The 27,961-nt window shown below is 48.2% G+C and overlaps 9 protein-coding genes across 9 annotated transcripts; 5 read left to right on the top strand and 4 right to left on the bottom strand.

The window, feature by feature from the left end:
* Positions 1 to 120: 120 nt before the first annotated feature.
* MGYG_04216 (thiol-specific monooxygenase) lies at positions 121 to 1,635 on the top strand (the record flags this gene model as incomplete). The annotated part of the gene is made up of 2 exons (XM_003173995.1): positions 121 to 194; positions 246 to 1,635. 2 exons carry the CDS (start codon positions 121 to 123, stop codon positions 1,633 to 1,635), a joined length of 1,464 nt encoding a protein of 487 aa, XP_003174043.1.
* Positions 1,636 to 2,090: 455 nt separating this feature from the next.
* On the top strand, positions 2,091 to 6,092 carry MGYG_04217 (hypothetical protein; the record flags this gene model as incomplete). The annotated part of the gene is made up of 5 exons (XM_003173996.1): positions 2,091 to 2,312; positions 2,472 to 3,276; positions 3,337 to 4,232; positions 4,292 to 5,095; positions 5,169 to 6,092. The coding sequence occupies 5 exons, from the start codon at positions 2,091 to 2,093 to the stop codon at positions 6,090 to 6,092; spliced, it is 3,651 nt and encodes a 1,216-aa protein (XP_003174044.1).
* Positions 6,093 to 6,767: 675 nt separating this feature from the next.
* Positions 6,768 to 7,709, bottom strand: MGYG_04218 (aquaporin-1; the record flags this gene model as incomplete). The annotated part of the gene is made up of 3 exons (XM_003173997.1): positions 6,768 to 7,003; positions 7,078 to 7,378; positions 7,437 to 7,709. The coding sequence occupies 3 exons, from the start codon at positions 7,707 to 7,709 to the stop codon at positions 6,768 to 6,770; spliced, it is 810 nt and encodes a 269-aa protein (XP_003174045.1).
* A 2,466-nt stretch (positions 7,710 to 10,175) lies between these two features.
* On the top strand, positions 10,176 to 13,888 carry MGYG_04219 (cytokinesis protein 3; the record flags this gene model as incomplete). Its single annotated transcript, XM_003173998.1, has 2 exons — positions 10,176 to 10,586; positions 10,772 to 13,888. 2 exons carry the CDS (start codon positions 10,176 to 10,178, stop codon positions 13,886 to 13,888), a joined length of 3,528 nt encoding a protein of 1,175 aa, XP_003174046.1.
* Positions 13,889 to 14,369: 481 nt separating this feature from the next.
* Positions 14,370 to 15,833, bottom strand: MGYG_04220 (hypothetical protein; the record flags this gene model as incomplete). Its single annotated transcript, XM_003173999.1, has 1 exon — positions 14,370 to 15,833. The coding sequence occupies one exon, from the start codon at positions 15,831 to 15,833 to the stop codon at positions 14,370 to 14,372; it is 1,464 nt and encodes a 487-aa protein (XP_003174047.1).
* Positions 15,834 to 16,747: 914 nt separating this feature from the next.
* Positions 16,748 to 22,487, bottom strand: MGYG_04221 (histone demethylase JARID1C; the record flags this gene model as incomplete). Its single annotated transcript, XM_003174000.1, has 6 exons — positions 16,748 to 17,978; positions 18,042 to 20,710; positions 20,775 to 20,869; positions 20,947 to 21,840; positions 21,921 to 21,969; positions 22,074 to 22,487. 6 exons carry the CDS (start codon positions 22,485 to 22,487, stop codon positions 16,748 to 16,750), a joined length of 5,352 nt encoding a protein of 1,783 aa, XP_003174048.1.
* Positions 22,488 to 24,103: 1,616 nt separating this feature from the next.
* On the top strand, positions 24,104 to 25,354 carry MGYG_04223 (hypothetical protein; the record flags this gene model as incomplete). Its single annotated transcript, XM_003174001.1, has 2 exons — positions 24,104 to 24,378; positions 24,451 to 25,354. 2 exons carry the CDS (start codon positions 24,104 to 24,106, stop codon positions 25,352 to 25,354), a joined length of 1,179 nt encoding a protein of 392 aa, XP_003174049.1.
* Positions 25,355 to 25,373: 19 nt separating this feature from the next.
* MGYG_04224 (thymidylate kinase) lies at positions 25,374 to 26,138 on the bottom strand (the record flags this gene model as incomplete). Its single annotated transcript, XM_003174002.1, has 2 exons — positions 25,374 to 25,930; positions 25,982 to 26,138. 2 exons carry the CDS (start codon positions 26,136 to 26,138, stop codon positions 25,374 to 25,376), a joined length of 714 nt encoding a protein of 237 aa, XP_003174050.1.
* A 197-nt stretch (positions 26,139 to 26,335) lies between these two features.
* On the top strand, positions 26,336 to 27,899 carry MGYG_04225 (queuine tRNA-ribosyltransferase; the record flags this gene model as incomplete). The annotated part of the gene is made up of 3 exons (XM_003174003.1): positions 26,336 to 26,570; positions 26,650 to 27,667; positions 27,731 to 27,899. The coding sequence occupies 3 exons, from the start codon at positions 26,336 to 26,338 to the stop codon at positions 27,897 to 27,899; spliced, it is 1,422 nt and encodes a 473-aa protein (XP_003174051.1).
* Positions 27,900 to 27,961: the final 62 nt, after the last annotated feature.

A 27,961-nucleotide genomic window follows, 5' to 3' on the forward strand; every position in this document is an offset into this window, starting at 1 on the left:
CATTCTGTTATAGTTTATATTATACTGCAATAGATCCAAATAGATTGTATCTAAGTTTTATGCCGGTCAGTATATGATATATTGCTACCTCCTTCATCTCGTAACGCAGTAGCCACCAATATGACAAGGGCAACCCCACCAGTGAGGAAAGTGGCTATTATTGGAGCGGGAGCATGCGGCTTGGTTGCTGCAAAGTAAGTCAACTATCTTGAATATTTTTATTATACCACTAATATATAGGCTAGATACCTTCTCGCCGAACAGTGCTTCGAGCAGATAGATATCTTTGAGCAGAGAAACCGTGTTGGTGGTGTATGGAACTTGACCCCGCCAGAAGAGAAAGGTCAGGCCATTACTGCTATTCCATCAGAAGACCCAAATACCCCATTGGAAACACCATTCTGGCACAAAGACTTGCAGTCTTCTAAAAAGGAAGCAGTATTTCTTTCACCGTTGTATAATGGACTAGAGACAAATATACCACATGGGCTCATGCAATTCTCTGACTTATCATTTCCCGACCAAACTCGATTGTTTCCACAATTCGAAACGGTTCTTGAGTATTTAAAAGAATACAGTCAGGACATCGAACATCTTATTCAATTTCAAGTGCAGGTCGTGGATATTAAACCCGCGAATAAGACCCTGGGGACCTGGGCAGTTACCCGGAAAGATCTAGTCAGTGGGGTACTGCAAACCGGCATATATGATGCAGTTGTGATTGCAAATGGGCACTATAATGTGCCATATCTGCCGTCAATCACTGGAATATCAGCATGGAAGGAAGCATACCCTCAAGGAATAATGCATTCCAAGCTATACTTCGATTCTGCTCCGTATAAGGACAAGAAGGTTGTTATTGTTGGGAATTCCGCTTCTGGACTAGATATCGGGGCGCAGATTAACAGAGTCTGCCAACAGCCTCTTATTTCGTCGGTCAAATCGGAGTCCTATTTCTTATCAGGCGTAGCGTCAGACCGAAATGAGTACCCGCCCATTGCCGAGTTCTTGGCCCCGGAGACTCATAATCGTGCAATCCGGTTCACCAATGGTGAAGTTGTAGAGGATGTCGACGTTGTACTTTTCTGTACAGGATATCTCTATTCGTTCCCCTTTCTCTCAGGCCTTGACACGCCCGTGGTTTCTGATGGCGGTAGGACGCTACATGTGTATCAACACCTATTCTACATTGAGCAGCCCACACTTGTGTTTCCAGGACTACACCAGAAGGTCATCCCTTTCATACAAGCGGAGAATCAATGCGCCGCGTTTGCTCGAGTATGGTCCGGGAGGCTTAACCTACCTTCGAAAAGGGAGATGTACGAATGGGAGAACTCCAATGTTGAAGCTCGAGGCTCTGGGAAAACGTTTCACGCCCTAGCCTATCCACTTGACGCAGACTACCTTAATGAAATGCATGATTGGGTGGCGAGCGCGAAACCAAGGCCTGGGCTGGCGAATGGTGGGCATGGGAAATGGGGACTAAGATGGGGTGAAAAGGAGAGGTGGATAAGATCCAAGTTCACCTCGATAAAGCGAGAATATGCTGCGCTTGGAGAAAAGAGAACAGCGTGTCTGACAATCGAAGATCTTGGTTTCGATTTTGAAGCATCGCAAGCATCGCAGGAAAATTAAACAATGTGACCTATATAAAGGCCTAACTCAGCAAGGTAACCAAATAGAGTAATGAAACATAGACTCTGCCGCAAGTCTGCCTATCAACACCACGGAAAACACGTAAAAATCAAGCATGAAACAGAGTGTCTCCAGCCTGCAGCCCCCGAGCTAGTTTCCCGCTAGCAAATTAGTTAATTAGTTGTTTCTTGGTTCTAATAAATAGATAACTAATTAGGCCATGACATAATACCACGTGACCCTTTGCTGGAGTTAAGACCCCATAGAGATGCTTAACACTAAAACATCTTTCTCTCTCTCTCTCTCTCTCTTTCTCCCACTCATATTGCAGGACTCCTTTGCGCAAAGCCATAGACCGCCGGAGCTACTGGGGGCTATTCTTTTCTTATAGACCTCGAGTTTTGCATTTCCTGTTTACATGAAAATGGCTCCCTTTTCCTGTTTGGCAGTCTAAGATGGGTCCCGGAGTCAAAGGTACTACAAATCCATCGAGCTCCAGTTCACAAACATTGGATAATCGCCCTGCGGCCAGCCAACAATCAGAAAATTATTCCACCTCTCAATTACCGGGAGAAGAGTCAGTCTACAGTAGCCAGGAATACCCAATCAAGTTTATACTCGACGAGTCTGGTGGCAAATATTTGATCGCGTGGGAGGGCCCATTCGAACCGACCTGGGTGAGTGAGCCTGCCGTTTAAAGGGCCGCCCTTATGAGGCAAAGATATATATATAAATATATATTGACGTACTATCTATGGTGCTTCGATATCTATTTTGCGCTCTCAGCTCTTTTGAATTCCTTTTCTATTATACTGAACATACGCTTTTGATTATAGGAGCCAAAGAGCTGCGCTAGTTACGCTGCTGTACAGGCTTGGGAAGTTGAAAAGCGGAAGAGATATATATCTGCAAAACACTACAAAGAGCAAAGACCGAGGAGATTTTGTCAAACTCCCCGCCGTAACCCGCTGGGCCTGTTATCTTCTGCATCGCCAGCAGCATTTACTCAGCAGAGTCTTGAGGCCTCGCAACCATCGTCCACCAACCCACATTCATCTATTCCATTATTATCCCAAGCAACTGATTCAAGCGGCAGTATATTTTGTCCTGATACCCAATCTCAAAGCACCCAGGCATCTCATTTATCTTCCAGTCGTGTGGGTGGAGGCTCATTTATCTCATCGACTGAGAGCCAATCACATCATACCCGAACACCTAGAAGCACGCATAAATATAGTCAGGATTCCAGTATACCTGATTCTACTGCCGATACCTGGGTACTTGAATCTACTACCAGTTCATACACCTTGCGTGAGCGAGCATTAACTTCTACAGGTGTATCCCATCTACGGCACCTCCACCAGGATACAGAACAGAATCCTGAAAACTCACAATACTCTTCTCAGGCATCGCGAGGTACTTCTAGTACGAATAGTGCCGCTCATTCAACTTCCCAGTCAAAGGGGCACAGTCAACGCAAGCCACGCTCTCAATCTCTCGCCCTTGAAGTACTGGAAACTCCACCGTCCCGACTGCTCTTTCGAGATATATCGGACCACAGTTCATCTCAGGAAATAGACGTACCAGGCTTTGAAATCCACAGTTCGACAAGCCGTAGGACCACTGTTCAAAGCTCCTCTGGTAAGTTCGCCTACCCTTTCTCGGGATGGGTACTTTGGTTAATTCCTTATCCTTGTATAGAACTTCAGACACCGTTCCTCGAGTCTAGTACGGTGACCGGATCTTGCCGGTCAATTCCAAAATCAGAATACCAAGGTGCGGTTAATCAGAACGGGTATCCCAAAGCTTCACTGTCTCGTTCGTTTATCGAAGAATCACCAACAGCCATCGCCAGTTCTAATTTGAGCAAAAGAAAGGCCTTCCGAAGAACGGTTAGCGAAGTGGTGCCAAGAAGCGGCAACCAACACCACCTTAACCGCTTGTCTGCATCGCCACAACATCCAAGTCTCCACCTGTCTTCCGTTACCATGAATAGCTCAGCGCCTAACACACATCCTCCGGGTATCTCGGCGAATGCTGAAGAGCTAGAACGCCATGCGCGAGCAACTAGTGTCTCTGAGAAAATGAAGCAGCTATGGGATACTGACCGTGCTCTGAGGAAGCCACTTAACAGCCTTCCTCAAAGTACAACGCCCTCTTCCGCTGGAGATATTCTGCCATCCGCGCCACCAAATGCTTCGGATATCATCTCACCTCTCAACACACAGTTGGAAAAAAGTACTCCAAGCGCCATTGGAACTGAAGCACAAACTTCGATACCCGTTTCATTCGTTACCCCTCAAGCTTTGCACTATAATGTTGAGCAAGTTACCCCCGCTCCAGAGGCCCTCGAGTCAATGATGCAAACGGAGACGACAGACTTTGATGCATCAAGCCCTCAAGAGCAAAATCCAGATGCACTGGAACTGGAAGTTAATGTTTTGGCTCTTAGTGAGATGGAATTTGCGATCCCGCTATCCATGGACTGTCGAGTGAAGGATGAATACGATAATACCCTGGAAGGTGAGAACAAGTATGTGGAAAGATTCTTGGAATCAGCACCACAATCGAGTGAAATGGGATCTCTAGACGGAGATGTGAGTTAATCTTCCTAGCCTTCTTTGCGCTAATCCTCTAACTCGTTTCACTTGCATAGAACCAAGGACTGCTCACTAGAATGGCAACGCTAGTCGAGAAACTTGACAATATTACCACACATCCAGATATCAATATTGCTAGCCAGGCCGCCGGGGCTTCTCCAGATACAGCTAAAGAAGCGTTATGGGCTGAGTACTCTAGCTCAAAGTTTCAATATCTTGGGTATTTCATTGACGCGTCCAATGGACTTGATCTATATGTTATCATAATGGCAAAACCAGGGAGAACCGTTGATGTAGTCCAACGCTACTTGATGGGGAAGAATTTTAATCAGATGCCTTTCCCTGTGGGCAGACACGGCGATTCTCCCGCCGTCTTCAGCAAAGAGAAAATCAACTTCGAAGTACGCTCAACCGCGGAAGAACGAGACATCCCGGCCTCGAGATCGCCCTCGCTCATCATAGCACTGGATAGCTCCTTCGATGCCAGCCTTGCTTCTATAAAGAAGCTTAGGGTTTGCCCAGGCCACAGCTCCCTTGTCCCCGTTGTCCGTCTAATTATCGCCAATACTGTCGAGCATGTCAAGGTGTGCCTCCCCAAATGCGCTGAGCTAACTAGACTTCGCTTGCTGGTACAACACACACTGGCTTGCAATGATTCTGCTGGAGAGCTACAAGATGATGCTCTCGGTGTTCAAGAGAATGCTGAAGAAACTTTGATGTACATCATGGATGACCCTGCTACGCGGACGTGGAAGCTTCCATATATGGAAACCTTGGAGATAGAAGGGCAAGATGAAAGCCCTAGATCAGAGCTTGACCCAATGTCTTCTAATCATGCTTCGCGTCAAAAGAGATGGCTGGTAAGCTTCTTTTTCCTTTTTCAGCTCATCTATAATACGAAAATTACAATAATTGACCCGTGTGTTTTTTTAGGAGACTGAACTAAGCGACAGCATCAATCCATCAAAACGGCAGAGAATAACACCAACCCAGGATATCACACATATCAGTGATTCAGTGCAGAATTCGACGCAAGCGGATCAAAGCAGCCTTTCTGCTAACCAGGGTCACACGAATCACTCTGCCACCACCGCAGATATTGAAGCCCTCCGTAACACGCTAGCAAGTAGCAAAACTAAAGTGAAGTCACTCGAAGCAAGTATTGGTGCTCTGCAATACCGTTATGAAGCAAAGCATAATCTGTTGCATCAAACTCGACATGAGTTAGAACTGGAGCGAGAAAAGGCTCAAAAGAACCTGGCAAGATTTGAGCGCCAGAAAGAAGAAATAACAAGACTGAAGGACCGAAACGCCGAGCTAGTCACCGAGCTGGAAGCGGCGAGGAATACCATCAAATCTGGTGGTGGCTTGGAGTCTGATCTAGAGAAGTCCCGCGAGGAAATCAGGAAACTTGAAAAGACAATGGCGAGCCTTGAGCGTACGGTCCAACAGGAACGGTCGCAAACAGAATATACCCGACAACAATACCAAAATGCCTCCACGTCAGCTGCACAATCCACAATGGAAGCCCGTCGACTTGAGGAAAGAGTCCAGGAGCTGGAAAAGAAAGCAAACGGCGAAGCCGTAAGACTTAAAGAGCTGAAGATGCAAAAGGATGGGGAACTGCAACTAGCTCGTATCAAGGAGCTAGAATCCCTATTGGCGACGAGGGAGACTCTCTTGACGAGGAAAGAAGAGGAGATTCGTGAAATGAAAAAGAACCGCCCCTCTACCCGCGCAACAAGCATGCAACCTCGGAGTCCCAAGTACGGCGCAAGCCGACCGTCTAGCCCCGGGCCGAACAATATCGGCTCGGCTGTTCGGGGAAGCGCCCTCAAATTTCGGGCTGAAATATAGTGTGATTCGTAATGCTTATTCCATGACCCTTGGAATTAGACGGATGGCTTACGGTAATCCAGGCGATGGTGGAACTCGCCCTGCGCATATTAACTTCCTGCGGGAAGCAGCAATTGCCTGGAGGAAAGAAAAACTTTTTTTAAAAAGAATAAAAATTAAACTCAGAGGAGTTAATTGATCTTTTTGTTTTTGTGATAACCTGTTTCTTCCTTTTTATTTGTTTTGTGGTTTTTTGTTATTCTGTTTTCTTCTTACGTTCTCCCTCTTCTTATATTTCCTTTTCCACGGCTTTTCCCTATTATCCAACTGCTCACGTCAACATTTTTTGGCCATTCCTTTACACATTGTTTATTAATCTCCTTTTTGCTTGTAAAAATTTTTTTAAGCTGTAGCCATTACTACTGGGAGAATGGCCATTTGGCGCCTACATGAGGGTGACACAGGCGATAGGCCGGTTTCTAAAAACAACATATAGTAGTCACAAGGCATATAGAAATGTTTAACAATTTGTAAGACGTAACAGCGACTTGGTCTAGGTTAAAATTAACGCCAGATAACTATATGATTTTAATTATTAAGCAGTTCAAAGCCTATGGAAAGACAACATGGGGAGTTTATAAAATGAACAGGTGGTTGACGGGAACAACTATCAGTTAGAGATAGTATATGGTTGATTTACTCGGTATGTTCAGGATTTCCCATGAGTTCTGATCCAATACCGTCAAAATCCTGTCCAGGGTTGACGTTCTGATAGCGCAGATAATTGAGAGCCTGATAAAAGCCAGTTGCTAGCAAAGAGCCAAGCAAGGGGCCGACCCAGTAAATCCAGTGGTATCCAGGGAATCCTCCTACAATAACATCTGGGCCGAAGGAACGGGCAGGGTTGAGAGATCCGCCAGTGAAGTAGACACCTAAGTAAATAACACTGTATATCAGCTGAAGTTCTATACCAAACACCACTATGCGTAGGGAGAGGTGTACTGACCGGTAAGCTGTGCTATGAAAAGAGCCAAACCAATACCCAGCGGCGCAAGGAAGGTCGCACGGTGTTTGACAACAGCTAGCATGAGGATCGTGATTATGAGCTCCGCGGTTAGGAACATCTCGATGAACAGCCCCTGGGCGACTGTTGTCCCACCACTGAGCTTAGTTTGAACAACCAGTGGTCCAGGGAATAACGCGGAGACCACCCCGGCAGCAGCAATTCCAGCAACAACCTGGGCAACAGATACCATTACTGCTCGGATAGGGCTGATAGCTCCGACTAAGGCGAGGGCCAGGGATACCTATGTCAAAGAATTAACCTTCGAAGTAGTCAAAACGTATGAACTGATCAAGACATACCGCGGGGTTAAACATCCCTCCTGTGATCCTGTAGAATACCCAAACATTGATTGCAAGGGCGGTAGCAAAGGAAAGTGATATGTATATCAAAACGGTAGGGTTAGGTTCAGGTCCAGCGTTCTGGGGATCCACGGACATATTGGCAATTTGACATCCTGCATAAGAGAGGAAGAGGAACATGAAGGTCCCAACGAATTCCCCAAGGGTAGCCACAGACGACTTCTTGAAGGAATCGTTCGATTCGGAGGTGAAAAGAGATGGTAAGGGACCCATGGTGGTTTGCGGTGTGTGTTATTGTATGGTGAAACTTGTCAGGATAATCAGTAGGTAGAACTCGGAAGGGGGAAATGCAGTATATATAAGGGAATGTAGTATATGCCACAAGGGAGCATTTTGGCTGCTGCAATGGGAGGGGGACCAAGGGATATAAAGCTGTGGATATGCACGACTACAAAACGGGACGGGCCGGATTAGGTAGCCTAGGAAACTCCCTGGTGCCACTCAATACCTGCGCATGTCAGTTCAGCTTCGCAGATACCCCCACATACAGAGCCTGTAATATCCGACTTCATGCCGTTGGGGACAAAAAGAAACTATGTCCAAGAGGATAGACATGTATGTGTGACCAGCTGATAGCCATTATTGAATCAACATGAAGGCTGGCGTTCGAGCATAATCCACGCCAAAGGGTATGAGGAGAGAGATGTGTTATATATCTTGATAGCTATATTTGGATATCATATAGAGCTTCAAAGGGGTATGGGACGGCAGCTTCACGCAGGTTATCATCACATGTTGTGCGATTATACCTGGCTCTGCTGGCTGCAACCAGTGTTTCCAGACGCAAGGGACCCTTGGCCAATTGGTAGAAGCACTCCGTATGGAGTACTCGGGGTTGTTTCCAAACAGAGAGAGCATATACCATTATTCCGTCCCGCCAGCCTTTTGCGATTCCTTTTTCTATTCATTGACTTTGCAGTAAGAGACACCAGGGAGTGTTTTGTTTGTACTCCGTAGAGGCCAAGTATCACATAGTTCATGTCCTTTAAGCATCGACAAACGATTGCGACTTTCGAAACAAGACTCTAAGCCAGCTTCCTTTGAAATTGGCAAACGGGACAAAAGGGAAAGAAGTTGGTGATTGATATTGCATATCTTGGCGACATTGCCATATGCCCGGCCTGCAGTGTGATGGCACGTATGGTCGAATTGCAGCATGATTTTCGCACCAGGTACCTTCCACGGGCTGCAGTAAGGCTGATCGACGCCTTGTCTTCCCCTCCTTGTTGAAAAGCCGTTTATCCTCCATAGTGCTATGAGTATAATAAAAGGTATAAAAAGACGGGCACGGAGGAAAAGTTCGGCTTCCCTGCGGTGTGTCTTGGCTATGCGACTCTGCATGCAAACAAGGGTGGCTGGTTGGCCGGCTGGGTTGAAACAAAAATAACTATGTGTTCTTTGTCCAACATGATTGATCAGAGCGAGATACGGTCGAACTTCGGCGATAGCTAGCTCATATGAATGATGTGACTGTGCTACCGTCAGGAAAGCAGCCGTTACACGTCTATCATGTGGCGAGTGGAGAGCTCCTCTGGCTGGGCCGAAGAAGAATTTCCTCTTCTCAGCTTCGCTGTCATCAGTATCGCTAGTTAGTTAGCAGATAATTAGTCGACCTGTGCCGACAATATTGATTTTCCACCCCCCTGTGGCATTCAGCATTCATTCTTTCCTCTGCAGCAATAAAGAACCATCTGCGACCTTTTTCACGGTCCGGAACCTCGTGTATACATACCACACTGCTTGAGCAGATGGGACACTGTCGCTGGGCCAAGGCTAGGACAGCGATCTCTAGCCTGACCGATTATTAGTAACAATCAATGTCAAAGAAGTTTCACGGAGCAGACCCGGCGCATAGCATCCCAGTCATCACCATCACCATCAACCTCACTGTCATGGGTGTTGTTATGCCCTGCGGCGACACCATGTCCCTCCCTCGCTCCCTCGTCAGCAAGCGCTGTCCGGTGCCTGGGGAATCTGACTTTTTCGTCATCCCTGCGCAGGCTGGCCACGACTGGAGCTCTTATCTGAGGCCACTATCGATAGTTAGTTATCGATAATCGTTAGTTTAATCAATGCTCCGTATCGATCGAGAGAGCTAACCTAGCTGTCAGATCGTATCTGTCGCCGTCGCCGTCTTTTCTTCTTTTGATAGCGAGCGAGAAAAGCTGAGCTTTATCGATAAGAGCGCGCTAGGCCCGAAGGGGCAAAATGTAAACACGGCTGACAGCCGCGTTGCCCCCGTGACCTAGCCGCGCCTCAACAAAGCAAGAAAAGTCGCAAATAAGAAACATCGAGAGCGACGAGACGAGGACGACGGACGAAGGACCATACTGCGATCCAAGGACTGCGCCGTCACCGTCCACGCTCTCTCACTGCATCTGCGGTGTCTGTCTCTCTCTACGGCGCTGCACACTGCCCGTCTCTACCATCTACGCTCGTTAGGTTGCTCCCATCTCACCGCTCTTTGCCTGTTTACAGCCAGCATAGCGTCACTGGATACAGCAAACACCGTCACTACCACCGCCCATTCTCCCTTCGGCCGTGCTATTTCTTATGGCTTAGGACGCTCGTTTCTCTTGGGGCCCCCGACTATCTTTAACGACGCTCCATCGGGCTGAAGCTCGAGCTGCTCTTCTGTATTCCTTTTTCTCTTGCTGCTGAACTGAGCGACTCGGTGGAATGGCGCCCCAGGCACCGCAGCTGCCGACCAAATTCCCCTGCTGGTGTCGAGCAGTATACTCATGGGGAGGTGAATCGAAGCAAGACCTCGGGTTTATCGAGGGAGACCTGATCGAGTGTCTTAATGCTGGAGACGGATCATGGTGGACCGGCAGGCTACGGCGCGACAGGCGCATGGTTGGCGTGTTTCCATCCAACTTCGTGAAGGTCCTGGAAGATGACTTCGTGCCCGCTACACGGTCTGTTAGCCCACTGCCACCGGTACTGGATAGCCCGTCGAATGCTCCCTTGTATGCGCCCAAAAAGGAGAAGACGATTTTCAGGAAACCCTTTCAGGGCTACAAGCAGGTACTGGGCCCCTCTGCAGAGCTGGCAAAGAAGAATGCGGAGAAGGAGACAGAGGCACCAACTGTACCGGAACCACTTCCACGAGGACGCAAATCGGTCATAAATAGGACTCCGCGTCGCAAATCCACGTCTCGTGTCCATCCACGGGCACTCTCTCCTGCACAACCACCACGGCAGCCAACACCTCTACCTAATCGACATGGCGTCTCACAACCACCTGAGAGACAACCCACTCCTCAGCCTGAAAGGCAGCCAACTCCACAGCCGGAACGACAGCCTACGCCAGAGCCGGAACGGGCAACCAACTCCTCAGCTTGCACTGGTCCCGATGCACCCCGCCACCAATGATGATACCCCACGAGTCTCGTGAGTTTGAACCTGAGTCCTCACCTCCTCCGCCGCCCCCTCCTCCACATAGAATTGCAGTTCGGAGGCAACCTTCATATGTACAACCCGAATCCTCCATGCATGATTACCATTACCAGCAACCAAGCCATGACTTCCGGCCGGCTTCTAGGACGCCATCCCCCTATCCGCCCTCTCCTGGAACTCACCACCGCCACACGCCTTCTCCGTTGCGGGACGCCATGGAAGATGTGATGTCCTCTCTACAAGGCATGAGTATGCCCCATGATCCTCACTCAGAACCACAGCGGACCCCTTCTCCCTTTAATCCATGGTCTCCTGCTGCATTCGATAATCTACGCGGCTCATCGAATCAACAGTTTGGTGGCCGGCCGTCTACTTCACTAGGACTTGGGAACAGCCAATACAGCCGCCGCGGCAGCCACTTTGCTCATAAGTCGTCGGAGAGTTTCCATGACCGCTTCCAGGATGGTCCTCCGCAGCTCGGTAACTACGTTCAGCGAATGGAGTCTCGTCTAAGGCAGTTGCACAATCAGGAGGAAGGTTCTGACAGAGGGAATCCCATGCTTATAGAGGATGAGGACAATCCCCCTCCACCTCCTCCCCGGCGAGGCGAATATAATTATTCACCTTCACAGCAACTAGTTACAAGGCCACGGGGCATGACATATGACTCAGGCCGGGATGCTCTTGGACGGACCTTTACTACTAGATCCATTGCTACCAACTCGTCTTCTGGCGTCCAAAGTAATACAACACACAGCACTGCAAGCACAAGTACCACCAACCCAAGTCTCATGAGCGGTACATCTGCGGGCGGATTTAGTGCTACCAGTGCAGGAAGTTTTGCAAAGCGTAATCAACAGGCGTCCCATCTACGACACGGAATGTTTAGGTCCTTTGATGGCACAAGGTCAGGTGGCTTTACCGGGTTTGGCGATGACGGGGAACCAAGACCGTACACCCCAATGACGTCTCAATCCGGAAGTTATTCTCATCTTCCCCAAGATGATCCTAGACATGGGGCTACTTCCGCCGTTGGTTGGACAGAATACAACAAGCAAGAGGAGTCGCCTGGTATCTTCGGGGGACTTACAACTCCTAAATCGAAGAAGACTGGTTTTTTGAAAAAGATGATCGAATCCGCAAAGACAGGAGCAGCAACTGCACGAAGTAGTATTGCTACTGCCCAGCATAACCGTTCATTATCTCCAACCAAGGGACTTCTTTCAGGTGGCATGGGAACTTTCTCTCCGACAAAGGATCGAGATACTAATACACCTGATACAGGCTTAGGAGGTAATGACTGGGTTCAGGTCCGCAGAGATGTTAATCGTGCAACTTCTCCTAGCCGGAATGAAATGGTAGAGAGAGCAGAGCGCTGCCAGATGATGGACTACCCTGTCATATATGCAGTGGAAGAACTGTATGAATGTGCTGAAGGCGATGAAGGGCTGGATGGACTACCAGTAACAGAGCCCACCAATTGGGCTGCAGTGAACTTGCAGCTTGTTGATAAAAGCTCTCGGTTCATTAACAGCCTACCTCCAATGACAAGCCCAGCGAGTTTAGCTCAAGGCTTTGTCTGCAGGCCTCATCGGAGTGACGTTCAACGTTTACGTGCTATATTTACCTGGGTCGCAGAAAAGGTTGTGTGGGATGAAGAAATCGAGGGAGCAGTTGATGTGCGAAGAGTCATTCAAATGAAACGAGGTAGCCCTCAGGAGGTAGCTATTTTGGTGATGGAAATGTGTGACGCTGTTGGTCTCCACGCTGAAGTTGTCCAGGGATACCTGAAAACACCTGGTGAACAGCTGGAATTCGACGGTTATACTCGTGTCAACCACTGGTGGAATAATGTACTCATCGACGGTGAATGGAGGATCATGGACTGTTCACTTGCCAGTCCAACCCACCCACGGAGAGCTCTTTATTCGAGTTTTAATCCCCAAGCAGCAGAGTCATGGTATTTCCTGGCTCGTCCGATGGAGATATGTTACACGCATATACCCCTTGCTCCCGAACATCAGCATATATGCCCTCCGATTAGCCCCGACGTCCTTCTTGCGCTACCATGTGCCTGTCCAGCTTATTTCAAGAATAACCTCCATATGCCAACCTATGACACAAGCCTTGTTCGCCTCACGGATTTGGAAATGCTACAAGTCAGGATTCTTGTCCCACCTGATGTCGAGTGTATTGCAGAGGTCGAGGCAATTGCGTTTGCTCGAGACGCCGATGGGGACGTTTTTGAGAGCGGTGACATCATCACTAAGCGCGCACTGGCTCAACCAGATTGGATACAGGGCCAGAAGCGGTTTACTATCAAAGCAACGCTTCCCGGCGACGAGGGACAAGGAGTTCTTAAAGTCTACGCTGGGAAGAAGGGTCTCATGCATTCCATCAAGGATATACCCCATGCTCTTGCTTTCGCTCTACCAATCACCCACTCCGGAGACAACCCTCCCTACGAGTTTGTTCTTCGTCACCCGACTCCTCATGCACAAAGACACGATCTATACGTCATTCAGCCCCAGTGTGCAAGACTTACCATTAATAATACTTTCGTCTTTGCCGTCCGCCAGCACCCGTCCTCTCTACCATCATCTCCCAAAGCCGAGGAACCCAGTGGACGGATATCCCCAAATCCCTTTGCCAGGCCTTCCAGTGCCCTAAGTATGGTGTCTTCCGTTGCTACTATATCTAATGCGTCAACCACGTCCTCCAACGTTTCGAGTAACTATAGACACCAAAGCTCTCGAGACAAACCAGCAAAATTGGCTATACAAACACCGTCTGGGAAAATTTTAAGGCTTAGTCGAAAAGCAGACCATATGATTACTACAAGCTCCAGTGCGGATGCTGGGTTTGATGGCCCTCCAGACGGTAGTGTCTGGGAGACAGTTATCAAAGTCAGCGAGCGTGGTGTTTGGAGAGGTCTAGTCCTCGCTGATCGTACAGCAAGGTGGTGCGTCTGGGGCGAGTGGGAGTGCTTCTGATACCACTTTTACTTACTCCACGTCCACCCTGCCTTTTACTGACACTCTTTGCCCTCTTATTTTTAACTTCTAGGTCCTTGCCCATGTTATGTTGGCGGTTATTCGGCGATTGGTGCATACGAACTATACCCGGTTTATGTTTAGAGTTGATAAGGAGCCTAACTTACTACTGTATTTGAGCATTTTTTGTTTCCTGGCTTTCCCCCTTTTTTTATTTTCAAGTCAAATATTATTTCTGTCATTGGTGCGGCTCATCTGTGGGTGTCTTAAGATTGATGAAATTTGTCTATTTTCTTCTATGTTGACTTTTTTCTTTTGAAAAAGCGTTTGGACTACTTTCACTCTACTTCTTGTCTTTATATTCTGGGCTATCTACTGTAAACGACTTCATGTTGACATGTTTTCGTCCGATGTGATGATAGATTCTGTACGGGCATCCTAATATGAAACAATTCTTCAAGTCCAAATATCAACCAGCCTTTCAGGCTACCCCTGCGAATACCCTGCGCACCAAAGGAGCTACCTGTTTTCTACTTTTTGTAACGTCCAACTGGCGCCATACGCGCGTGTTTCTCCCTATGTTCCCAAGGTCCTTATCCTTTTCATTAAAAGGTCTCTTTTCCAGGCGTAGGTAGTCAAAGCCAGCCTCCTCAAACTCTCCAAGCTTAGAAAGATACTCATCATTCAACACCGTAAGAACCAATTCACGCTGGAACTCATCTTTAGGAGAGGATGAAAAGGCGGTCATGACTGCAACAATGTCAAGGTCTCGGGTACTGGAAAAGGAGCCCAGAACATCAAAGAATGCTTCTTCGTCATACTCCTCTTGAGAATACTCTGATCCACATTTTTCAAGGATCCAAGACATCGGCTTGACAACAGAACATATCCCAATCTTGACATTATTTCCAGATCCAACAGACTCTGTCCATTCTTTGTAATCTCTTCCCAATGTTTCGTGGGCCGTAAGGTAGTCCACGCTAGAAGATTTGGCATCCATAATGAGCTCATAGAAGCTGTTACGATCCCAGGCGATAGACGTGCACTGCGTAATTTTCTTTTCTAGAAATTTGACAGCCTCTCGATCCACGTCTGAGACTTTGCTTTCATTTGTCATATTCGCAGTGTCCGCTAGGATAGCAGCCAGAGCAAGTTGTGCAGCCTGTGATTCGAATTCCGCATCACCGGGGCCCGTTTCGCCAGAAGTCACTTGGTGATCGTCAATAGTGTCATTCCACCATCCTAAGTTTCGAAGCTCACGGATGATTAAGGAAGTGCAACTCCCCACCCCGGTTTGAATGTGTGACACTTGGGTTCCCGGTCCCGGAACCAGATGCTTTGAGATAAAGCCCTCATCGTCATGATGATCGATGCAACCCACCACAGACAGATCGATACCCTGGACCGTATCTGAAAGTCCAGGAATTCCGAACCCATGAGGAGGTGTTTTTGGTAACGCGTTCCAATCCACCATAACAATATTTAATGCCATCGACTGCTTATCATTCGAGGTTTTCCAGTTAAGTAGATCATCCCTTAAGCCTGAGACCGTCAGGATACTTTCTTGGAGTAGATTGTCGGTATCATCATCTTTAGGTAAAGTTTTCAAACCACCCGAGCCCTTGATATGTGCATTTTTCAACGGACGCTGGGTAGCAAGACTCAAAGCTGTGACGAATTCTGGTCGTAACCTTCTAAATTCTCGCCCTGCTGGGACTTCCGATAGGTTTATCACTGGTATATAATGAAGCTCCTTTTCAGACTTTGCTGAAGATGCGAAGTAAGAGTATATGATTGCAGAAATGATTGAATCTAGATCTGCTGACGTATTCCCAAGGACGTAAGTGCGCGGTATTTCAGTTACCGAAGGAGGCGTCCGTGAGTGCTGAACAGCTTTCCTCAGAAAGGAGAGCAAACCAAGACATCTCTGACCATTGTTACCCATGTTTGTTTCGTTTGTTGGTAGGTTTCTGTTGGAGTTGTCCATTGAACCATATGACGCTACTTCCTTGAAATGGCTGAAACCTGGAAGAGGCGCTTAGGATCGCGGCTATGTAGCCAGTTGGTTAAGCGCGTTTCTATTGCTGACGCTTCGTTATTGGCTATGGCTGAGTCGAAGTTGTATGCCTACTTATTTATATACAACGCACGTATTATAATAAACCCCACAAGAGACCTCGTGTGGATAAATGAGCCCTGGCCAAAGAATTTCCGGAGTGCATTAAATATGTCAACCTTAATATATTAAGAACAATCCATATATATTGTTACAACAGCTGGCGCAGTTAGATAGCATACATAAGAAGGTCAGGCGCATAAGTAATGAACGATGACAGCCGCGGATAGGAATAATACATGATATTATGAAGTGGACAGCAGTTGCAGGTAAGGATAGGAAGCAAGACAATCAACGTAAACACAACAAGATGTTGAAATATATCGACTCAGATCCTACCCAGGATGAAAAAAGCATTAGATCATTAATGCTCCCCCACCCACCCGGCGAAAAGAAAAAGGAAAAGAAAGCAATAAACGTGGGATAATGATAGGAAGGTGCATATAAAAAGGGGAAATATAAGATAAACAGAATTATGATATCAGGTACGCCGACCTATCCCTCCCATTTCGACTCCTTGACGACTCCCTGTTAATTTCCTCCGGTGTACATGAAAGCCTTTTCCGAAAAATGATAATAGAAAAAGGCAGGGAATGTTTCGAACTCATCAGAGAATGAATCATCTAAGAATAAACAACGAAAAACAAACAGAGCATTAATCTAGGATAGGGAGGCGAAAAGAAAAAGGGTAAACATTAATCATAAGGATAGGAATAAGAATGGACTGCAGTGCGAATGGGAACCTAGCTTAGATATTCTTCACCTAAGCCACCGCCATTTCGATGCCCATTGTCGCCGTTGTGGCTAGCATTCTCATGAAGATCAGGATCTCCGTTGGTGCCGTTATTTTCTGCCTCAGAAATTGAACCTCTGCGGGAACCACAGGCTTGAGCACTCTTAAGGGCTTCTAGGGCTTCATTGGCGTGACTTATTTCTTCAACGTGCTCGGGCTCGGTATCGTGGTTCGTCAAGTCAGCGAATAATTCATCCATGTTTGCTCGAGGGCTGCTACCGAATGGATTGTTGGCGTCGACATCATCTACACCAACACCCGTATTACCCTTCATATTCCCGGATTCTGAGCCTTGAGGTAACTGATGATTGCGCTCAAAGCTTGGAGGGCTAAAGAACGAGGGATCGAGGCCAGAATGCCGAGCAGCAGGAGAGCCGGGTGAGAATGACGGCGATTGGTCGCCATTTTCCTGGGTCAAGAACGGGCCGGAACCGGCTCCGAATGTGGTATTCTGTTCGCTAGATGAAAGTTGGAAAGGGTGGCTGAACGGATAAGAAGCAGGGGTTTGAGGGGCTTGGGTAGCAGCCATGGACGAGGGAACCTGATCGGTACCAACAGAAACAGATCGTGGGTTATCGACAGGGGTGCTGGATCGGTTTTGTGGCGCTGGTTGAAGTGGTGGAGGCCGTCCATTTTGGGGTTCAATAGACTTGCGCTTGGAAGGGAAGATGTGGTGTTTAGTACGTAGATGAAGGGGAATGTCTTCAGGCTTCTCAATACCGAGCTGAGCCATGATCTTTTGTTGCTTGGTTGGCCGTGGTTTGCGGGTGGAGAGTGATTGTTCAAGGATCGGTGGCGCGTCAGGAGCAACTGGATTCCATTTATGAACTTCCTGGCGGAAGTAATTCGTTTCGTATGCAAGGAGAACTTCTGCACCTTCAATCTTACGTAGGTAAAAGATCTGCGTCGGAACCTCTTCGGCAGTCATACACGCAGGGTTTGTGAATGGGCGCAAGAAATCACGGAACGACGTCGCCTGGTCAATAATGGATGTTAAAATTTCCTCTTCTTCAGGCTGGAATGGAAGATCGGAAAGTTCAGATTGCCACTCAAGCAAGTCTTCCAGCTTTGGGCGAGCAGCATCGCGAGGTATTTTAACACGCCAGTCACAGATAGGACAGGTGTAGCTGTCATACTCCTTCACTTTGCCACGGGCAATCTTGAGACATTTTCCATGATACCTGTTCCAACAGTTAGCAAAAACACGAAAATGAAAATAAGATATAAATTGTTAGTAGACTAACCATTCGTGGCAGACTTCGCACTCGATCATTAGGCCAGATTCCTGCTGTCTACAGATGCAGAAGACATCCTTTTTCTTTGACCGACTGCCGGCCCAGGGCTGTGACTCCCCGGAGCCGTCGGGAGTAGCCTCTCGCGACGCAGGTTCAACCGGGGGACGGAACCGATCATCAAGGTCGAAGCAGTACGAATTCCTCTTCTGAACGTATTGCATATGCATCTTAAGAATGTGCAGGGGAGCATTGGCTTTGCCAAACAGCTTCTTCCCCTTTCTCATCCAGTCTTCGTGACGCTTCTGTTCACGTTCGAGGTCAATGGTGCCATTAGGCTTGCTGTTCAACTGCACTAACGACTCCATCAGGTCGCGTACATCGCGGTAATGTGGACGTTCCCGGAAGTCACTCGATTTGCTTTTCTCGTACATGGTGGAAATCTGCCTCTGAGCTTCACGTTGCTTTGTGAGGATCGCGTCGACAGCGGCGAGTGTGTCTGGCGAAACTGGGAATCGAGCTGCCTGTGCTGAAAGCGCCTCAAGTTGCTGGTAGTGAACTGATTCAACAGACATGAGTTCCTTCGCCTTTGCTTCCCACGCTACTCCGCTGCAGTACATTTCACGGAAGTATAGCAGGTGGTTATTAGCCTCGGATATGTTTAGTTCTTCAGCTTGCTTAATGAAATCCGCGCAATCTTCGAGTGTTTGGTACTGTTCACGTCGACGGCGCGCGTCCTCGTTCCATTTCATCTGCTGCAAGACGCGTTCCAACTTGTCTACCTCTGGGATATCAAGGCAGAAATTCCGCCCTAGCTCGACTAGCTCCTCAACCGCCTGAGCAGACGCGGTATGCGCGCTGATGAAGACGGCTTGAGCGTCTCTTTGGAAGCGCTCAATTTCTTGGACCTTCTCGTGTAGAGCGGTTATCTGAGGACAATCAAAGGATAGACGATCCGCTTCTGTTAGCAAGCTGTGGATTTTCTCGATGCTACGTAGTTCGCGGTCTCTTTCTTCCATTTGAGCGGCCTTAGCTGGGTTCCCCTTCCGCCAGAGCTTCTCGTTCTTGCGTCGGTTTTGTTGCTTGCGAGTCAAGTAATTGTTCGCTTCCTCAACCCACTTGTCACACCTCTGTACAAAGGCAGAGAGATCCTGCAGCCCAGGGAGGTGGTATGGTATCTTCTCTCCCTCTGATAGAAGAGCATGGAGAGCCTTGAGCGATGGTTTTGGCTCATCTTCCAGGATTCTGTCTAGTCTCTCCGCCCAAGCTTCGGGAATCTTGGCGCGATCTTCAACTTTTTGAACGGTTTTTTGCAAGTCTTCATCAGATAGCCGATATCGAATCGAATGGTCAGGTCTGCGCAGACAATTGCTTGGTTCAATACCGCAGCATTCAGTTATCCCAGCATGCATTAAACATAGCTGCTTCCCAGATTTATGGCATCTGAAAAGGGATAGATAGCTGTACGCCTTGCAATAGTTGCACTGATATTCGTCTTCAAGGAGATCAGCCTCTTCCACGGAAACGTTTAATGCAAGCGACTCAGCAGGTTCATGCTGGTCTCCGTTCTGTACGCTATTCCGATTGTCAAGCTCCCGAGATCGCGCCAGGAGACTCGTTCGTTGCTCCATTTCGCGATCACACATACGCCGCAATGCTTTACCGAGCCACTTTGCAGTTGTGATGGAATTATCTTTGCTAGCAGCAGTTAACAGCATTTCGTCATGCGAGAAACAGGGCTGTCGCCTAAATGCCTGTAACCGGTCAACTCCAGATTGGCCGAATGGCTCCCACTCGCTTGGTGCAAAGTTCACGGCTTCGTTGCAGTTGAATCCGTGGTTGAATCCAGCATGATAGGCTTGTGGATAGGTAATCACGAACTGGCCGGCTCTCTGATCCAGAGCATAGACGTTGACACCGGCTTTCTTCAGTTGATTTGGCGGAAGCAAAGTGACGAGCTGGAATAGGAGATCAGGCTGGGTCTCAAACAGCTCTGGAACAGCTTGTCGCATGGCCTCCTCAAAGGCTTCCGCATCAGCACCTGGGATACCGTACCATGTCTTGGTAGATCCGAAATGCTGGTAATTAGCCGAAAATGCGTAGTGGTCTTCGTTATGCCAGCAGAAAGTTGAGAAACACATGCCAACGTATACCCATGGGACCGTCATGCCAGAAACATCAGATTTAATATGCCTGAACAGTGATTCTGGGTGTAAAGGAAGTACGTTTAGATTCCATGGATCAGTCGCGTGGGGGTCGAGGGGATTCCGTTCAACCGTCGGAAAGCCGCTACCATGGGTTGTCGAATGGATATCGGCGCCATACTCAACCTCTACCGTCTCAGTCAAGCTCTCGACAAGTCGCCAGAATTCACGTTCAACGCTGTCTTCGGCTTCGTAGAGCTGTGGAGTTGGCGCAGAAGTTGATTGGAATGGTAGCTTAGAACCAAAGTAATTTTTCTTAAATTGGTTGGCTTTCTCCTGGAATTGCTTTAGCGAATATATGCCGCCTTCCTCAAAGCCATATTCACCAGTTCCTACTAGGCACTTCGGACAATGCCAGTCGTAGTCTGGTATGGTTGTAAGAGGGGGGTCTAGGCAGTGCATATGATAGCCAATATCACAGCCGTCGCATGCAAGGATTGTCGATTCCTTGTCGCTCTTGCCGCAACTTTCGCATTTCTATAACGGCGTTAGCATCACAATGTGCTAATGTTTTAGGTGACTTCAGTTCATATTTGCTTACATCTCCGGTTTTACAGGTCCCGGTCTTAGACTTTGGTTGAGAAGGAGACGGCCGTAGCAAATTCGGGTTTGATCCCGCAACGTTCGGCATACCATCTACAGCCAGTATTAGCAAAATGTTTAAATATCAAAACATACGGATAACATCTAAAAAAGAAAACAGGTCAACATACCCTTCTTTAGGCGTTTGCTTCGTCTACCGTTACCGCCCTCTTCCGAGTCATCATTCGCAGCTTGAGAGTTACCGTCACTGCTATGGACGCGCTTCAAGGAATGTTCATCGTGCCCATTCTGCCCATTCGCAAGGGGTGTTGAATTAGACTTCGCCCGTTTCTGGTCTGGGGACGGTTTCCCAGAGGCTGGGGTGGAATTCACATGAGATGAGTTCCCTGCTGCCTCGTCTGATTCCCTCTTCACCTCGGGAGCTGCTCTGTTGACGGCGGTAAACGAAGATGGAACGTTGATCGCCGCAAAACCACTAGGCCTGGAGTTCACGGCAGTAAATCCTGAGTTAACTGGCTGCTGTATGGGCACCGGTGTAGCCTCCCGAGGAGTTTCAGCTGCATTTCCATTGCTTTCCTCACTGTCAGCTGCCGAAGTATTAGGGGCTGTGGATGCTCTCTGCGTTGAGGAGGAGCTCTCGTCAGCGCGAGCGTCTGAGGATGCCTGATGGCCATTCTGCAGTGTATGTTTTCTCTTTTCCGCTGGAGACTGGTTTGGAGAGGGGGTGAAGGGTCCACCGTTCTCAACTTCGAGCTGATGCTGCACTCCGGGTTTCGCAACGAGTAGATACTCTTCGTAAGGCTGTAGCCATCGTTGGTACGAGTTCTTGAGCGAAGTAGACAAAGACGACATGATTTTGCCGCTGTAACCTAGATCGCGTCCGATTTCAGCCCATTTCTTAAGCTTACAGACCTGTTCAAACCCGCCCCTTATTTCGACTGCCTTTTTCAACTTGTATAGATCGAGGGGTCGTTTGTCAACGCTAGGAAATCGAGTAAGGCTGGTTCCATGTTGCTTGTGGAATTTGGTTAATTGGTCGAGGTAGTTGAGGTTTGCTCTGGTGCCTGGAAAGAAGAGTAAAAGAGTCAGGTCGGGTCCTTTTTTTTAAGTCGCAATAAATCGACTAAAGACGTGTGCTGCATACCTCCTTCAACGGAGTTAAGCTCCTGTCGGCGAGTACGGAAGTGAAATCGCTAAGAAGAAAGAACGGGAACATGTCAGCATCATGTAACTACGTGTATATCATCTACTTTTTCTTCCTCAAAACGGCTCAGGTCAAAATTTTATTCGTTCATACCTCCGTATCGATGGCAAACGACGGATTCCATGAGTGTGGAGGAACGACTTTGCAGATACCGTATTTCCGTCCTTCAGGCGATATCTTCCGAATGTACGCCATCGGGTCCTTGAACTCCTCCTCAGTCGGGTAGAAGGTCGGTGCTTCCTGTAAATCATGAGGTCTGTTGCGTTTGGGAGGATCTCGAGTAGCAGGGATCTGTTCACGACGTTCGACGGTAGATAGGTCTAACGGTGCGGACCGTCTCGCACTCAGTGGCACATTCAGGCCGTATGTGTTGGTAGCATTAGCTGCCTGCATCGAAGACCGGCCGTTCGACTGCGAGCTCTGCTGATGCTGCTGTTGCTGCTGCTGTGTATGTGTATGGGGCTGCTGGCCAGCATTATGGCCCTCAGATGAAGCGGCAATCGCCATTATCGAGCGAGGGAGATGGGCGAGGCTTATAGAGGGAGCCTACAGAGGGAGGGGAGGAGGAAGGTAGATCGGGAATCTCGTCACGGCTGTAATGATATATAGAAGGCGTATCGCGAATGCATTGGTTATAAAAAAGAGAATCGAAGGCGAGAGACGGCGATGGATATGCTGGCCGTAGGTGAATTATATCGAGGGTTTTATATAGATGACGCCCTAGGAGCGATTCCTGGGGACCGAACGGGAAGAAGGGAAAAGGAACAGAGCAGGGCAGGTTGCTGTGTATTCCTCAGCTGCGAGGATCGAATGGCGCACTGGGGGACGTTCCGGCGATCCCAGGTCGGTCAACAGTCGCGGAGGGACAAGCTGGACCGTGTCTGAGGTCTCATACCATCGAGGGTCGCGGGCGTAGAGAGTCGACGATGCTGCATCCACGGGTTTTCTGGTCGGAAAGTCGAGAAAGTCGAAGGTCGGCGATGGTTTTTCTGCTGCAGGCGTCTTTGGCTTAGTCATGTCACAGTGTTACAGCTTAGTCATGTAATCATGTAATTTTGTGTTGCTTTTTTTGAGTTTTTTTTTTTTTTTTTTTTTTTTTTCAGTTTTGGTTTTGACGATATCAGACCCAAGAAGCGAAGTACGAAGACGACGACGACGATGATGATGATGACGATGACGGAGTTGATGGCGACGGCGGCGAGAGATTCAGTCTGACGCCCCTACGGCGGATGGCATTTGTGCCTGCAGCGTACAGGTGAGTATCTGTCCTCTGATGCGCTGCTTAGCCTCGGCTGGCTGTACTTATGTATAACGATGTGGAGCAGCCAGGTAGAAGGGATCCTCGAGAGCTCGACAGCTAGTCAAGACGAACTACGGAGTCGCTAGTCAACTAACGACTGCTGAGATTATAAGTACTACTACTGCCGGATTAGTTCCTACAACGCTTTCATACGCCCCAGGATAGCTGCCTGAGCGCAGGGTACAGACATTGTGTCTGGGAAAGGTTCGGGGGAATGGCTGGCGAACCAGTGGCACAGGCTATGCAGCATAATCCCATGCCAATTGGAGCCCTTTTCTCGCAGCCTCTGGCTTGCTCCGACTTTCTCCTAACTGCGTCTTCTCGTTCTTCCACTCTGGGGCCGGACTCGGGACTTGGACGTTTAGTTAATTGGCTACTAGGTCTCCAAGGGGGCCCAGCGGGAGAAAGCGAGCAAAAGTCGCACGATGAAGCGCCGAGGAGCTCGCCCTGCTTGCTTGTCGAAGCTAAGGGTCGCTTTACTAGGGCGAATTCAATGTAAGCGCGCTCAGAGACGGCCCCTAACCACTGCTTGTTACATCTTTCCCGTAGCGCAGCGAGATTTTGGTGCCGTCAAAGCTTGACTGAGGTCATCGCCAGGAGGTGTCACATGACCAAGCCTTTGGCCAGGCGCCTTTCAAATAAATAAACAATAACACAACATAAACAACAACAGCAAAGCACCAAACAGCATGGCTAATGATGAGACGATACACTAACTAGTGATAAAGATATACATGTTTTGTTTTATTTACGGATACTCCTTTGACTATTAACTGTTAACTATTTAATCTATTTCAACCATTAATAAATACCCTATAAATTCATGCCACAGCGACCCCGATTAAGTCCTGCTCCAGGCAGCAGCAGAGAGTCCGCAAAGGGCATTCCGCCCTTCTACTGTGCATATCTACTTCGCTCTACAGTGCGCCATGCCAGTCTCTACATCGGGTCTACTCCTAACCCAGCGCGCCGACTTGCACAGCATAACGGCCGTATCAAGGGAGGGGCACACAGAACCCACCGAGAAAAGCTACGGCCGTGGGAGATGGTCATGATAGTCAGTGGTTTTACCAGTCGTACAGCGGCCTTGCAGTTCGAGTACGTTGGTTACAGATAGTTCCTTTCAGCCGTTGTTTTGGATAGCTGAACTGATTGTATATAACATGCTAGGTGGGCGTGGCAGAACACACAAGCCTCTCGCCATGCTACCACCGACAAAATAGAGATCAATGTTCGAATATGTCCGAAAACTGGGAGACGTCTGGCTAAAAAGTCAAGCAACCCCCGAGAGTCAATGACAAGCATCATGGCGCGTTTACACGTTCTCTTGCGTTCACCGTACTTTTCAAGCTGGCCCTTGCAAGTAAGGTTTTTCAAGGAGGATGTTCATCGTACCTGGAAAGGCTGGGTTGATAGTGCCAATACATTCATTCCAGAGCATATCAGCTTTAAGACTGATTTCGATGATGGAGCCTTGTCCCGGGAAGGCCTGCCGCTTCAAATTGCCCTTCAGAAACTCGATGTTTTGGGGAAAAGCTTAGGGTCGTATCAGGAGAAGGCTAGATTTCTGCTGGATGCTGGAGATAGACTTAATTGCGGCGTTTGCCATGACCGTCTTCGGCTGAATGATGACCTCGTCGTGGTGTGTTCGTCTGAAGCATGTCGATGTGCGTCACATCTCCTGTGCCTCTCTTCCAGCTTTATACAGTCCGAAGATTCTAGCAATGGACTTGTTCCAGTCAATGGGCGGTGTCCAGGCTGTGACGCAACCATTGATTGGCATATTCTCATGAGAGAAATGACACTCAGGATTCATAACAGTAGGACAAGGTCATTCGATGACGAAGATTCGCTAGAAGAAGTGCAAGAAGATGAGGACGCAAGGGACGAACTATCCGACGATGCCGGACACCAAGGCCCTATCGACCTGCTAAGTAGTGACGATGATGACTTTGGACCTTCAACGTTCAAGCCTGACTTGCACATCAATAATCAGCGGAGACATGAGTCAATATCAAACCCACCAGTGAAAGGGAAAATTGACGACTGGGATGACGTAGATATAGTAGAATGATAATGCCTCCTTTTGCCGTCTATGAAGAGCTCTTGTCTCCTGTCTCCGTAAACACCAAAGCATCAAGCCTCCGCAGTGGCCCTATAGAATCAATTTTGGTCATCGTCTGTAGCACTTCATCCCGAATATCACTAGATATCTCATCCATCTCCCTTCCTGCATCAACAATTCTCATATCTTCATTTCCCTTCAGCCCAGACAAAGATAGGAAGAGTTTCCCAACTCTCTGTTGCAGATTGACAGTCTCATATCTCTCTGTTCCATATCCCCCTCTCGCGGCCGCAACTTCAGTCGATATGTTCAAAAAGAACCATATATCCGGTCGAGGCAACCCGACTTCAGGCCGCCATGCCCAGTCAAGCTGCAGTTCCTTGTTCTCCTTTGCAGCCGAGTATACGGCCCCAGAATACGAGTACCGGTCAACGATAACGGTAATCCCGGCCTCTATGTCTTGTCGTATCTGTGCAGCGGCCTCCCACCGATTTGCGGAGAAGAGCAGGTGGACCGCATGGTCGTCAAGCTGTATTTCCGCACGAAGATATTGGTTTATCATCTTGCCAATGGATGTAGTTCTATCTGATATACCATCAGTATGGCTTCACTAATGCTCAACCTGCCTTGACGCACCTGGGAATCGAATGTATTTCGCCTTGTGTCCTTGATCTACAAGGAACTGGTGCAGTCTTGTGCATTGTGTTGATTTTCCTGCGCGATCCAAGCCTTCCACAACGACCAGAGCACCTCGTCTAGTAGCTTGAACTTCACTTTCCAGCGTCATGTCCATTATATATACACTAAGCTTGTCGAATAGCTAGAATATGTCCCGCTGGCTGTAGATTGTCTAGTCGTTATAATTATTTATCGTCATCTTGGCCAAAAGTCAACTTCTTGCTAGCTCCAAAAAGAAAAGAGAAAAAGAGCCGGCGATCGCAAAGTCGCAAAGTCCAGCCAACGTCTTTTCACTATTTTATATAACTGAACATGGCTACTGACATACCGTCCGATCAGCCTGAGGAAATGCTCAGCTTCAGTCTACTATCGCACCAGCCTACACACCTTGCTCCGCGGCTAGGGAGACTATGCAGGGTCGGGCGCAAGCCAATACTGACTCCGGGCTATTTGCCCATCACATCAAGAGGGGTGCTACCACATGTTAGCCACGATAATATAAAAGAACATATGTCTATAGGCAGTCTATATGTTGCTCTTGAAGATTGTACGTGAATGATCTGGTTGGTTAACTATTTTCTTTGAGTGCGTATTTACTAACGTCTCTGCTCGCGGGGGCAGTTCAGTCATAGAAAGAAGCTCATTGAAAGAAACACCTCCAATATATACTACACCAGCTGGAAAGTCAGAGTCTGCTCTACGGAGGTTCCTCTCCTTCGATGATGAATATCTGCTGTTTCTTGGTCCCAGGAGGCTTCCTCCAGTCGCCACGGCAAACTCGAATTCTGTCAATTCAGTGACCATTCTCACCTCAGTCGGGTACCAGCAACTGGAGGTGGAACAATATCAAAATTCTATCAAGTCGTTAAAACCAGATATTGCAATTGGCCTGGCTGACGTGCTAGATAGGCAGCCGGGTGTGAAAAGACGGGAGAAAATGGTTGATCGGACACACGCATGGACGCAATTGGCTATAGACGTCTTGTTTAAACCTGCAGACATAGGCAACCGACTTGCTGGAACCTCCTTTTTTGCACCAATTCTCCCGCTTGAAAGGGAACGGCAAACTATATACTTGCGGGATCTAGAGGAAGAAATGGCCGATGCGGTCTCTGGCTTTGCGATATGGGATCCTTCAACAATCGAGCTGGTCCCTCAAACACTGTGGCATTTACCCCGACTGTCTCTTGGTGAACCAAACACCCCTCAGGAAGTACTCAGGGGCGTATCACTTGGGCTAGATCTTTCAGCAATCCCATTTATCGGAACAGCGTCTGATGCAGGACTCGCTCTTGATTTTGTCTTCCCACAATGGGCTGCTCAGGGAGATGAAAACAAATCGTCACCGTCTCCGTTGGCAGTTGATATGCTACTGCCCGTTCATTCCAGCGACACTTCACCACTTGTCTCCGATTGCCAGTGCTACACATGCAAGACATACCATAGAGCCTATCTCCGCCACCTGCTCAATGCAAAAGAAATGCTTGCTTGGACGCTGCTTCAGATTCACAACCACGCAATTATGGATAGATTCTTTGTTGATGTTAGAACAAGTATTGAACGCGGAACATTCGAAGAAGACGTAAAGTCCTTTGAACGCACCTATATGTCGGAGTTTCCCGAGCCCAGCGGACAAGGCCCAAGGTAGGCTCTTGAGTGTTTACCCCTTTTATAGTATAATCACAATGCTAACCGTCCGATCACTAGGATGCGAGGTTATCAATTTAAAACCGGGCCGGGAGAAAAGCGCAATCCAAAGGTCTTTGGACGCCTCGATGGTGTTGCTGAAAAGCTGCTGGAGTCTCAGTCATCTATAGTTACTCCTGATGCTGGGGCCGAGGAGCTCGAAGAACGTGGGTTTGCCGAAAAGATATAGTGATGCATCTGTATGCCATATGATAGAAGCAAGCCTGTAGTCTGCTTCTCTAGCATATAATA

This window comes from Nannizzia gypsea, genomic scaffold (assembly GCF_000150975.2).
Source record: "Nannizzia gypsea CBS 118893 supercont1.3 genomic scaffold, whole genome shotgun sequence".
Taxonomy (NCBI): Eukaryota; Fungi; Ascomycota; class Eurotiomycetes; order Onygenales; family Arthrodermataceae; genus Nannizzia; species Nannizzia gypsea.